The sequence below is a fragment of the Dryas octopetala genome, chromosome 2, assembly GCF_963921425.1.
Source record: "Dryas octopetala chromosome 2, drDryOcto1.1, whole genome shotgun sequence".
NCBI lineage: Eukaryota > Viridiplantae > Streptophyta > Magnoliopsida > Rosales > Rosaceae > Dryas > Dryas octopetala.
In genome coordinates, this window is record NC_141367.1 from 21,017,365 (window position 1) to 21,029,250 (window position 11,886).

General features: G+C 36.7%; 1 protein-coding gene across 2 annotated transcripts; it reads left to right on the forward strand.

Moving 5' to 3' along the window:
* The first annotated feature begins 943 nt into the window (after positions 1-943).
* Positions 944-10,164, forward strand: AGO10 (Stabilizer of iron transporter SufD / Polynucleotidyl transferase). Of its 2 annotated transcripts, none has more exons than XM_086230696.1 (22): positions 944-1,630; positions 2,626-3,269; positions 3,588-3,796; positions 4,037-4,186; positions 4,284-4,417; positions 4,520-4,629; positions 4,717-4,823; positions 5,088-5,226; positions 5,338-5,454; positions 5,921-6,028; positions 6,120-6,191; positions 6,601-6,723; positions 6,815-6,974; positions 7,108-7,229; positions 7,587-7,724; positions 7,806-7,948; positions 8,188-8,250; positions 8,385-8,448; positions 8,545-8,680; positions 8,784-8,857; positions 9,364-9,490; positions 9,618-10,164. In XM_086230696.1, exons 2-22 carry the CDS (start codon positions 2,772-2,774, stop codon positions 9,797-9,799), a joined length of 2,976 nt encoding a protein of 991 aa, XP_086086822.1. In that variant the 5' UTR covers positions 944-1,630; positions 2,626-2,771; the 3' UTR covers positions 9,800-10,164. The 2 variants fall into 2 exon arrangements, with proteins under 2 accessions (XP_086086822.1, XP_086086823.1); XM_086230697.1 differs by lacking the exon at positions 944-1,630 and adding an exon at positions 2,476-2,493.
* The last annotated feature ends 1,722 nt before the right edge of the window (positions 10,165-11,886 follow it).

Sequence of the window (11,886 nt, forward strand, 5' to 3'; positions counted from 1 at the left end):
TCATACTTTTGATTTAGGTTTGGGGATGAAGTCCTATAACCCAAAGACTAAATATTAAAGTTTAAGTTTTGCAAATATTGAAAAAATAATAAATCAATAAAAAAGTTATGACTGTTAGACAGTTACAGTTCGATATAATCATGTTTTTTAAAATTGGTACCTAAACTGAAATTTAGTATCTAAAGTGAAATGACATAAATGTTTTAGTAGTTGAAATAAAAAAATATTATAATTTGGTACTAAAGTCAATGAACTTTTTATACTATTCTATTTAATCTATGCATTAAACGAGACCTAAAAAAAAAAAAAATAGATATATCCTTAAATTCTCATAATAATTTATCACATTACTAATGTGAGCCACTTTTGTGAGAGTAAAGAAGTATAACAAGGGCAATCCATGATACCGCACGATTCATATGATACTGGTAGGGCCTATGTAACGGTGGTTGTCAAATCGTATCACATTTTGTCGTCACTTTCTGTTATAAAAAAAAAAAGAAAAAAAAAAGAAAGAAGGATTTGGGCCCCATGATGAAGTGAAGAGTGGGATACGGTGGAGATGAGTGTAGTGAATCAGAGCTGAATGGACGGTGCAAACTCCAAACGCAGAAGAAAAAGCAGAGGAAAGGAGGGGTGTGGGTGGACCCGAGAGACCCGTCTGTCTCATCCCAAGAATCGAGCGTTACAGGCTTTAGTAGTAGTCTTTACCAACGCATTAAGCCAAGCCATGGTGCAAGCTTGTGGTTGTGGGTTGGGTTGTGGGTGCACATATAAAATAAAGCTAAAGATTAAAGCTTTGTACACTTCAAAATCAGAAAATATATATATACAGAGAGAGAGAGAGACTACACAGAGAGAGAGTGGGGAGAAGCACAAATGGAGAAGTCTGCAGAATAGAGGACTGCAAGTTCGAATTATTCTTCTTCTGTGTATGATTGCTTTTATAAATACTCAGTGCTCTTTTGGACGCATACCCAACAATTACAATACCCACCAGTACTCTCTCTCTCTGCCTCTGGTTTTTTTTTTTTTTTATAATAAATGGTCTTAGCTACGTCCCCGAGGCTGCGCTGTTAGTCCAGAACACAACCCAAACTGAAGAGAGAGAGAGTGAAAGAGACAGAGAAATGGGGTTTTATTAGAATTTGGAGAGAGAGAGAAGCCATATATTTAAAAGCAAAGAAAGAGGGCAGGGCCTCACAAGCCTTTTACACGTGATAAAGAAAACACCAAAAGCACTTGCATGCGTGTATAAAGATTCATCATCATCCGCATCACTTCGACCTCTCTCTCTATCTATCTATCTCTCTCTCTCTCTCTCTCTCTCTCTCTCTCTCTCTCTCTATATATCTGAATCTGCGTCCCCCCACGACCCATCTTTTAAATCCCTCCGCTTTTGGTCCCCTTTTAATCACTTCACCTTCTTTGGCAGCCAAACCTTTCAATCCTCGAGTTTTTTATTTTCAAGACCACAGCTTTTGCCTTTGTTGAGTGAGTGCTTGTTTCTACTTCTCACTTCTCAGTTTTATTCAGCCAAAAAAGGACTGTGCTTGCTATTGCTATAGCTAGCTAGCTGCTACTTGCTACTCATCACTGCTCAGTTTAAATGGCTGGTTGGTTGTTGTTGGTGAGTCTTCAGCTTGTTGCTTCTTTTGGCTTCTCTTGGACTTCGTGGTGTATTTAATGGACCTTTTCTCTATGCCATTAATTTTGGGTATCCTCCAGATAGTGATTTCACTGCCCTTTTCAATGTTTATTCCTTCTCCTTGGCTATGTTCTTAAATTTTGTTTTTTTCTGGGTGTTTTTATTCTACTACTTCCTCAGCAGTCATATAAGGTCTCAAATCTGTCTACACAATCAATAATCAATATTATTATATTTCATAGATACACATCTGTTTTCTCCTATGTTTTTATCTGCTTGGGCATATTCATTTCTTATGTTTTTTGTGATATTTTAACAAATTTTCAGTTCTGGGTAGGAGACACACTTAAAACAATGGTTTTGTCTCCTGGGTATTTCCTTTTTCGAGTTTCTATTCGCTTATTCACTTATAATATTTTTATTGCTAGTGTCTAGACGATTCATGGTCATTGGGCTGCTTATAGAAGCACTGGAGGAACACTTGGGTTTTGGGTAATAGTCTGTTTTGTCACTGCATTTATGATATATATGTTTTTTTTTGTTTGAAGTTACAGAGTTGATATTTTAGCTGCAACCCCTCTTTGGGGTTTCGTGTTCTTTGATCCTTTTGTTTCTTCATTTTTTATTGTTACTGAATGACTCTGTTTAATTACAAGTCAGAGGAAACTGTAGCTCTTGCTTTGTTTGTGGGTGGATTTTGGTATTCAGTTTTGTATGTATATGTATTTTTTAAGGTGTCAATCAGCTGAAATAGAGGTGAATAGTTGGGTTTTCAGTTTTGCAAAGGAATAGTAATGCTTGTCATCTTCAACAAAAGCAAAGGCTGAACATTTATGATTTTACCAGTACTTTTTTACTTTGCGTATAAGACTGATGAAATCTCATTATTATTTCCATTTCTTCACCGTTTTAGGATTTCTCCGGGTCATTTTGAGCTGACATGCAATTTTCTTTGTTTGTGTTTGGGTCTTTTCCAGTGGAATTAGTTTTAAATCTGTGGGAGAATTGAGTAAAAGACTAAAAGGGAAGACAGTGTGTTTTTGTGCCATCTGGTGAAGCAAAAGCTCATTCCTTTTGAACAAGTGCTTGTGCGTTGTATATCAGTTTCAGTTGGCAAACCAACATGCCTATAAGGAAAATGAAAGAGAGCTCAGAGCAACACCTTGTGATCAAAACCCACTTGCAGAACTCGGTGAACCCGGTTCAGAAGGCACCCAAGACTGCCCAAAATGGTAAAGGTCCACCACCCCAAGAACCTCACAACCCGAAAACCCATAACCAAACTTCACCTCCAACAAAGAACAGAGGAAGAAGGAGGGGTAGAGGTGGCCGGAAATCCGATCAAGGCGATGTCTTTATGAGGCCAAGTTCACGGCACTGCACCGTGGCTCATGTACCTGCCTCACCAAGCTTGGGTGGTGCTCCTGTAGCTAGTACTACTCCAAATGGGTATGTGGAAAATGGTGGCAACTCTTGTGCCATGGAGATGGGGTTTCCTACTTCGAGCAAGTCTTTAAGTTTTGCCCCCAGGCCTGGGTATGGACAAGTTGGGATCAAGTGTGTTGTAAAGGCCAACCATTTCTTTGCAGAGTTACCAGACAAGGACTTGAACCAGTATGATGTAAGTTATTTTCTCTGAGGTTTTATATTTTTTATTTAATGATAAAGTCATAAAGATATCTATTATTGTGCTGTAGCGAAAAATTAAATTGGTGTTTCCATTTTGTCATAAAATTGGACCCGTTAATCTGACATTCAATATTTTTATTGTGTTGTATTATTTCACATTTGCTGTTGCTTTGCAGAAGAAAGTTGAAAAAGCTTACTGTTTTCACCTTGTCCTTTTCTTCTAATGGCATTTATGAAATTTAAATTGGGCTTTAATTTAGTTCTAAATGTTTGTTTGCCTTTTCACCATCAGTAATCTGACTTCTTGCAGGTTAGCATTACTCCTGAAGTTACATCAAGAACTGTGAACAGAGCTATCATGGCCGAACTGGTGAGGTTGTACAAAGAATCTGACTTAGGAATGAGACTGCCTGCTTATGATGGTAGAAAGAGTCTGTACACTGCTGGCGAGCTACCCTTTGCTTGGAAGGCGTTCAACATTAAGCTTGCAAATGAAGATGATGGAACCAATGTCCCAAAGTAAGGACATTGCCTCCCGTTTCACTTATACTGTGTCTCCCATCTAGGCCTTATCTCTAGACTCAGTTGGATTTTGATAATATATAAAATTAAGGAGAAACAACAAAGAAAGTGAAAGAAATTTCCAATAAGTTCTCTCGTTATTTTCTATAATATTTTGAACTTGTGTTGAGCAATTTGATTTTGTTATTGTATATCCAAATGGAATTAACTATGCATTACCTGTGTATAATATTTCAGAAGAGAGAGAGAATATAAAGTGGTGATTAAATTTGTTGCACGAGCAAACATGCATCATTTGGGCCAGTTTCTGGCCGGTAAGTGTGCTGATGCTCCACAGGAAGCTCTGCAAATTCTTGACATTGTATTAAGGGAGCTCTCAAACAAAAGGTATAATTTCTCACATAACTTGTGAATGTGCTACCTTCTGCCGGTGCCAAGATTGAATTTATAATTATTCACCTCCACTAAAATTTATTTGGTGAAGGTACTGTCCCATTGGGAGATCCTTCTTTTCACCCGACATCAGAACACCACAACGGCTTGGTGAGGGGTTGGAGTCATGGTGCGGATTTTATCAAAGTATAAGGCCTACTCAAATGGGTCTTTCCCTCAATATTGGTGAGTAATTTGTAGTTGCTTGAATTTTCAATTGGAAATTACATATGGTACTTCATAAATGATCTCTCTCATATTTTGTTCCTCAATTTTCACATTTTGCAGATATGGCTTCAGCTGCCTTTATTGAGCCTCTCCCTGTAATAGAGTTTGTTGCCCAGCTTCTAGGCAAAGATGTATTAACTAGGGTATTGTCTGATTCTGACCGTATAAAGGTACATATTCTTAATTATTTGGTGATATCTTGTTCTTCTTTCTTAGTATCTATTTTAATCTGGAATATCAATTTAAATGTCTACCAGATTAAAAAGGCTCTTAGAGGAGTGAAGGTTGAAGTTACGCACAGAGGGAATGTTCGAAGAAAGTATCGAGTGTCAGGATTGACATCTCAACCAACAAGAGAACTTGTGTAAGTTTGAGAAGGCTCTAGCTAAAATTTGCTGGTCAGGTCTATTTGGATTTTGTACTTTTACTAGGACAAGTACAAGAACCAAGGTTTGCTCTATTTTTGTCCCCGTTTCTATGAATTCTTTCCTTTTCCAAGGATTATCTTTTTCTCTCTCCCCTTTCTATAGGAAGCTAAGCCAGAAAATGCTATAGTTTATTTTCTTTTTCAGACGTTTCTTGGTCAACTTGTGCGAGTGTTCTACTTGCTGACACTATCTTTGTTCAGGTTTCCTGTTGATGAGAACTTGACCATGAAGTCAGTAGTTGAATACTTCCAGGAAATGTATGGATTCACCATTCAACATGGACATCTTCCGTGTCTTCAAGTCGGAAATCAGAAGAAGGCAAATTATTTACCCATGGAGGTCAGTAATGGTCACTAAATTATTTAATTACAGCTTCCTTTTCATAATTCTTCTGCATTTACGTTTTTACAAAGTTGAATGAGAAGCAAATTTCTGCTTTAACTTTTTCAGGCGTGCAAAATTGTCGAGGGGCAACGATATACAAAAAGGTTGAATGAGAAGCAAATTACTGCTCTCTTGAAAGTTACATGTCAAAGACCTAGGGATCGTGAAAATGACATCCTACAGGTAATTCTTATATTTTAATTACGTACTGTTGCTTTTCCAGAGAAGAAATTATAACATAGTTAAATTTCTTTTTCTCTCGCTTTCCTCGCAAGAAAATATTTTTTGCGTTGAAAATGGCTGATAGATTGATTTATGACCAACTAAGGATAGAGGTCAATTTATATATTTTAGTTTTTGATGGTGATCAAATGAGTTTTCATGTTTTGATAGCATGGTTCACAGTAGAAGTGAAGTTGATGCAAAGAAAATGGAGTCATTCAAAGAGTTAGGCAATCACATGAAAATCATCTTTCTGGAGCCTCTGTGCAGGCTGTTTAAAAAGAAAAAAAAAAAGAAGAGAAAACCATAAGCGAAATATATATGAAATATTGCAATTTGATGAGTGTTGTTAATATTATGTGACCTTTTTGGTCTTGATTATGCTCATATATAGTAATTTATCCTTTTCACTTCGAAACACGAGCAGACTGTTCAACAAAATGCTTATGACCAAGACCCTTACGCGAAGGAGTTTGGAATCAAAATCAGTGAAAAATTAGCTTCTGTTGAGGCTCGTATTCTTCCTGCCCCTTGGGTAATGCTGTCCCTCTTCATTCCTTTTGTTTAAATGTTTGATTCCGAATATGTTCTCATTGTTCACCATCTCACGGAACTCTTACCTGCAGTTAAAATATCATGAAACTGGAAAAGAAAAAAATTGTTTGCCTCAAGTTGGTCAGTGGAATATGATGAACAAGGTACCATACATGGCTAATGCAATTTTGTTTTTTAAATTGTTTAATATTTTACTAGCCAGCCAGGCTTTTCTGCATTTAATAACTCTATTTTTGTTCGACGAAAAAAAACTCTATTTTTGTATGTATATGAGTGATTGTCAAATTGCCCATTAAACCAGTTAGGTATTTGACAGTTTCAGAGTATGATCAACATTTACAACCTAATTGCCCTTGAAAACTTTTATACTTCTTTTTTTTTTTTGTCTAGGGAAACCTTTTATACTTCTATCTAGACTACCATGTTTAAAAGTTTTCATTTCATAATTTTATCCAATATTTTTTCAGGCACTGTAAGGGTTTTATCAGTCATGTATACCTTATATGGTTGCTACTACTGATCTTTTGGTTGCCTGCTCTTCTTGTAATGCAGAAAATGATTAATGGAATGACTGTCAGCCGGTGGGCTTGCATTAATTTCTCACGGAGTGTGCAAGAGAGTGTCGCTCGTGGGTTTTGTAATGAACTTGCTCAAATGTGTCAAGTATCCGGCATGGTATTATTATAAATCGTGAAATGCTTTCTGCTTTGTCATTTCTGCATGTTTTATATAAAATATTTGGGTTATAATTATTTCTGTTTTGTAGGAATTTTTTCCAGAACCTGTAATTCCAATCTACAATGCCAGGCCTGAGCAAGTAGAAAAAGCTTTGAAGCATGTTTATCATGCATCCATGAACAAAACCAAAGGAAAAGAATTAGAGCTCCTATTAGCTATTTTGCCTGACAACAACGGGTCCCTGTATGGTATGCATTGATGCCAGTGATTTCACTTAGAATTTTTTACTAAGCTTGAGCTTTATTTGCTTAAAATTGACCTTTAAACTGAAGATTTGAACTTGAATTTTATATTTAGTGCTAATCGATTCTGCTGTTATAGGTGATCTCAAGCGAATATGTGAAACAGATCTTGGTTTAATATCACAATGCTGTCTCACAAAGCATGTTTTCAAGATCAGCAAACAGTACTTGGCTAATGTGTCCCTGAAGATAAATGTTAAGGTTTGTTCAATTCCCACAATCTTATACACAATCCTACAATCTGTCAAAGAAATTGTGAAAAATCAATTTAATTTGAAAGAGTGCCAGACTCTGTGTGACTCCATTATGCGTGAAGGAGCTGATTTTTATGACATTCGACTTGAGACAAAGTCACAAGTTTGAGAAAGAGAAACCATGCTTTCTCTTTATTTATGTCTTTTCAAACATTTGGTTAAAATAATTGCCTCTTGTGTGGTCATTGTAAGCCTTTTCTATTCATTTCACAATGCAGTTGTAAATAATTCTCCATCTTCATTATCATTTTTGCCCCCAACAATTACTGTAGGCTAATGTTTTTTGGACTCTTCCATGGTGCAGATGGGTGGTAGAAACACTGTCCTTTTGGATGCTATTAGCTGCAGGATACCTTTAGTCAGTGATATACCAACCATAATTTTCGGAGCAGATGTGACTCACCCTGAGAATGGAGAAGATTCCAGCCCCTCAATTGCTGCTGTAAAATTCTTTACCACCTGGAACTTCTTTCTGCAATGTATGTTGAGACCTTGTTGCTAATGGATGTTTGTACTTTTGTAGGTAGTAGCTTCCCAGGATTGGCCCGAAGTGACCAAATATGCTGGATTAGTTTGTGCTCAAGCTCACAGACAGGAACTCATACAAGATTTGTATAAAACATGGCAAGACCCTGTTCGTGGCACAGTCAGTGGTGGCATGATCAGGTATGACTTTCTCAATCTACAGTACTATTTTTTAACTCCCATTTGCTTGTACCATCCTTCTCTTGTCCATAGGCAAGCACACCAATATTCCCCAAAGTCCAAACTCATACAAACCCTTCAATTTGTTCCTTCGATCTTCTGCTTGCATATAATGCTACTCCATGTTGGAAATTGTTGCCATTTTATCTTTTTGTAAGGTGTTAATATTCTATCTCAATATCATATTCTCTTTTGTCCAGGGATCTTCTGGTTTCGTTTAGGAAGGCAACAGGGCAGAAGCCACTAAGGATTATATTTTACAGGTAAATGTTTGTATTCCTAGTTCAGTCTGTGCAACTAAATTTGACATTGGCACTGCATGTTTGTAACAAATACTTGGGTTACCCTTCAACTAGCTTGCTTTGTTCTTATTTGAATGGCAAATAATTCTGAGCAGGGATGGAGTAAGTGAAGGGCAATTTTATCAAGTCTTACTATATGAGTTAGATGCAATCCGAAAGGTGAGAATTGATTCATTTGCTTCATTATCACTAGTATCAGGTTGTTGGAGATAAAAGAGGAAATTTTTGTTGCATTGATATGTAATCTCCATACAGGCATGTGCCTCCCTAGAGCCCAACTATCAACCACCAGTGACTTTCATTGTGGTGCAAAAACGGCACCACACGCGATTATTTGCTAATAACCATAGGGACAGGAGCAGTGTAGACAAGAGTGGGAACATTTTGCCTGGTAAAGTTAAATTATCTTGGAAACTTGTATCTATCATGTTGTACAGCCGTATGTAATACAGAGTGTTCTGTGTTCTATATGTTTATTGCTGTTTTATTTTCAGGCACCGTGGTTGATACTAAGATCTGTCATCCAACAGAATTTGATTTTTATCTCTGCAGCCACGCTGGTATTCAGGTAGAGAATGTATTAATCTCTCTCTCTCTCTCTCTATTTGAGGAGACTTTACAAATGATACATAGTAGAGCACACTCATATTTTTTCCATGAAATCTAAGACAATCACACTTAGAAAAATCACTTTCACAATCAAGTGAGGCATGTGGTGGTTGAGAATTGGCTTCTACAGTTTGATGTGTGGGAGAGATCAACAACTCAATAGAAGGTTCTTTTTGAAGGCAAAGTGGCTGAGGGAATAAAATATCTATTAGAGCCTTAATTTTGTAAAATACTTGGTTTATTTCAAACTTGGGAAAGTTCATTCTCCTTTCTTTAGGCACAGATGTTGCTGCATAGTTATAGGGTGAAGAACAAGATGCTATGATAATGGTGACAATCATAAATAAGATATTGTAATACAATTATAGACTTTTATTTTATGGCCCGACTTAACATGTTTCTTTAGTTTCGGTTTATATTTCTGAAATTCTTGAAAACTGAATAAATTTTTATCTTATATGGCAGGGGACAAGTCGACCAGCTCATTACCATGTTCTCTGGGATGAGAATAATTTTACTGCTGATGGAATTCAGTCATTGACAAACAATCTTTGTTACACATATGCGAGGTGCACGCGCTCAGTGTCTGTTGGTAAGCCATTGTTCTTCCTCATAACATTGCTCATGAAAAATTATCTGCTCGTTTTGCAGTTTTGACATTTACTATATAAGATTCTAGCTGCAAGAAGTTCTGACCAAATCTGTGGCTCGTTTTGCAGTTCCTCCGGCATATTATGCACATTTAGCTGCTTTCCGTGCCCGATTCTATATGGAGCCAGATTTGCAGGAGAATGGCTCTACTGGTCATTCAACTAAGGGTACACGGGCTGCAGGAGAGTCTGGAGTCCGGCCATTGCCAGCCTTGAAGGAGAATGTAAAGAGAGTAATGTTTTATTGTTAGAAATGGAAGAGGGAGGATCGATGGCTTGCTGAGACAAGCTAGGTAGCCAGAAAAGATGCAGCCAGCTGCAATCATGAAATGATGGTTCATTGTTAAAGTTTCTGCTTTGTATTATATGAACCATATATGCATATATGGTTCAAGGTCTCTTCCAATTTAGCCTAGCAGGGAAGGAAGAAAAGATAGGGTATTCCCAGTTTAGATCAGTGATTATAGGGTTAGAGTTCCTTGAGATCATAGATAACAGGTCCTTAATTCTCTCTGCTGTTTAGACCCATCATGAGGAGTTTGTCAGTTCTAGCTAGGCTCTGTAAAGAAATGTTAATTAATGAATCTAATTTATGTGTAGGAAAGTTTTGTGTTAAGACTTGAATGATGCTTCTCAAAACCAACAGAGTATTACACAATGTCGTCAAGCAACCCCGCTCACATTCAAAATCTTAAGCTGTTATGACCAACAATGTAATCAAATTAACAAGAAAATCTTGTATATATGCTAAATTAACTACTAACTAGTTAGTATGCCACTCCAATCACCTCTCTCAGCCCAAATTAGCAAACTATCCAGTCAGTTGTCTTCATATTATATTATATTATATTATATTATATTATATTATATTTTCAAGTTGATTTGTGCTTTTTTGGTAGTTATTCATTAAGTAGCCCAAAAAGGCCATTACAAAGAGGAAGGCCTAATAGGCACATCCCAACAACTAAATTAACAAACACAAAACAGAAAAGAAAACAAAGGGAAAAAAGATCAAAACACAAAATCCCCAAGAACATTTTCATGAACCCTAGCCAAACCAAAATCCACACATAGTAGCAAGATCCACCATCAAAACCAAAAACATAAGCAATCTCCGCCATAAAAGCACAGCAACCCACACAAGACCCGCAACCACCAAAGAGAATCAGGAGAACCAAAGTACTACATAACCAAAGTGAGGAAATGGAGGTGTTTCCACCAACACAAAATCCGATTGGGGAGCAAAAAATCGCTTTAAAGTGGTAGTTACAGATGCTTTAAAGCAAAAAATCGCTTTAAAACGGATTCTCAGGTTAAGTTGATTTTGTGTTTAATTATGCCTTTCTTGCATAGGCTGCCCTGCTATAAGATGGTTTTTTCTTGTTCAACTGCCTATAAGATGGTTAAAGTGGAATCAGCTTCCAGGTATTAGCCTTTTTTCCTGAATCAAACCAATCTAAAACAGTAGTTTTAGAAATTTCCAAAATTTTGTTTTCTTTATTTCCTATTCTAGTTTGGCTTCCCAGTGAAGTTAGGGTTTGTGATAGTATTTAAAAACAACTTCACACTTGTTTGGAATTATTATTCAGTATTTTCTTATAAATAAATCTTGAGATTTCTCTCAATTTCATAGTGGATTCTAGTTATCTTTTTTTAGAATTAATACTTGTTTTTGCTTCCACGGATTAAGCTGCGTCACTTGATTTCTCTCTCACCATGTCTAGTCGCCCACCATCACCATCACCATCAACATCACATGCTCTTTCTTCCAACATGGTTATAATTATAGTATTAGCTTCCGTACTATAACTGTGATTGTGGAGACTGTGACTGTGACTGTGGAGGCACTGGTGGCTTTTAGGAGTTTAGGGAAAACGAAGTGTGTTTCGGATGCTTGTTAATGTATTGATCAATACATGGCTAACAAAGAAATTGTCAGTGCTCCTCCTGGGGTTTACTTGTTTGTGTTTGAAATTAATTTTAATTTCTCAAGTTGCATATATGCATGTCAGCCATCTTTGAATTTCAGGTCGACCATACATATGAATCAAATGCACACATCAAAATTAGAAATTAATTAAGAACGGTTCCGTATGAACTCTCTTCCAACTTATTTGAGCCAATTACCCAAGAAGTCAGTCCCACCCAGAAAACTCTTTTACAGTTTTACATTTACCACAATCATTTTGATGTAATCACATGCTCAATTAAGCCTCCAAGACTAGTATATATCAGATGTGTGTGATCTTGTTTCACCAATGACCACCTTTAATTTGAAATTTATAATGGGGGCCTTTGGATTTGTGGGGGAGTAATTTGACAAAACACCAAAGAAACG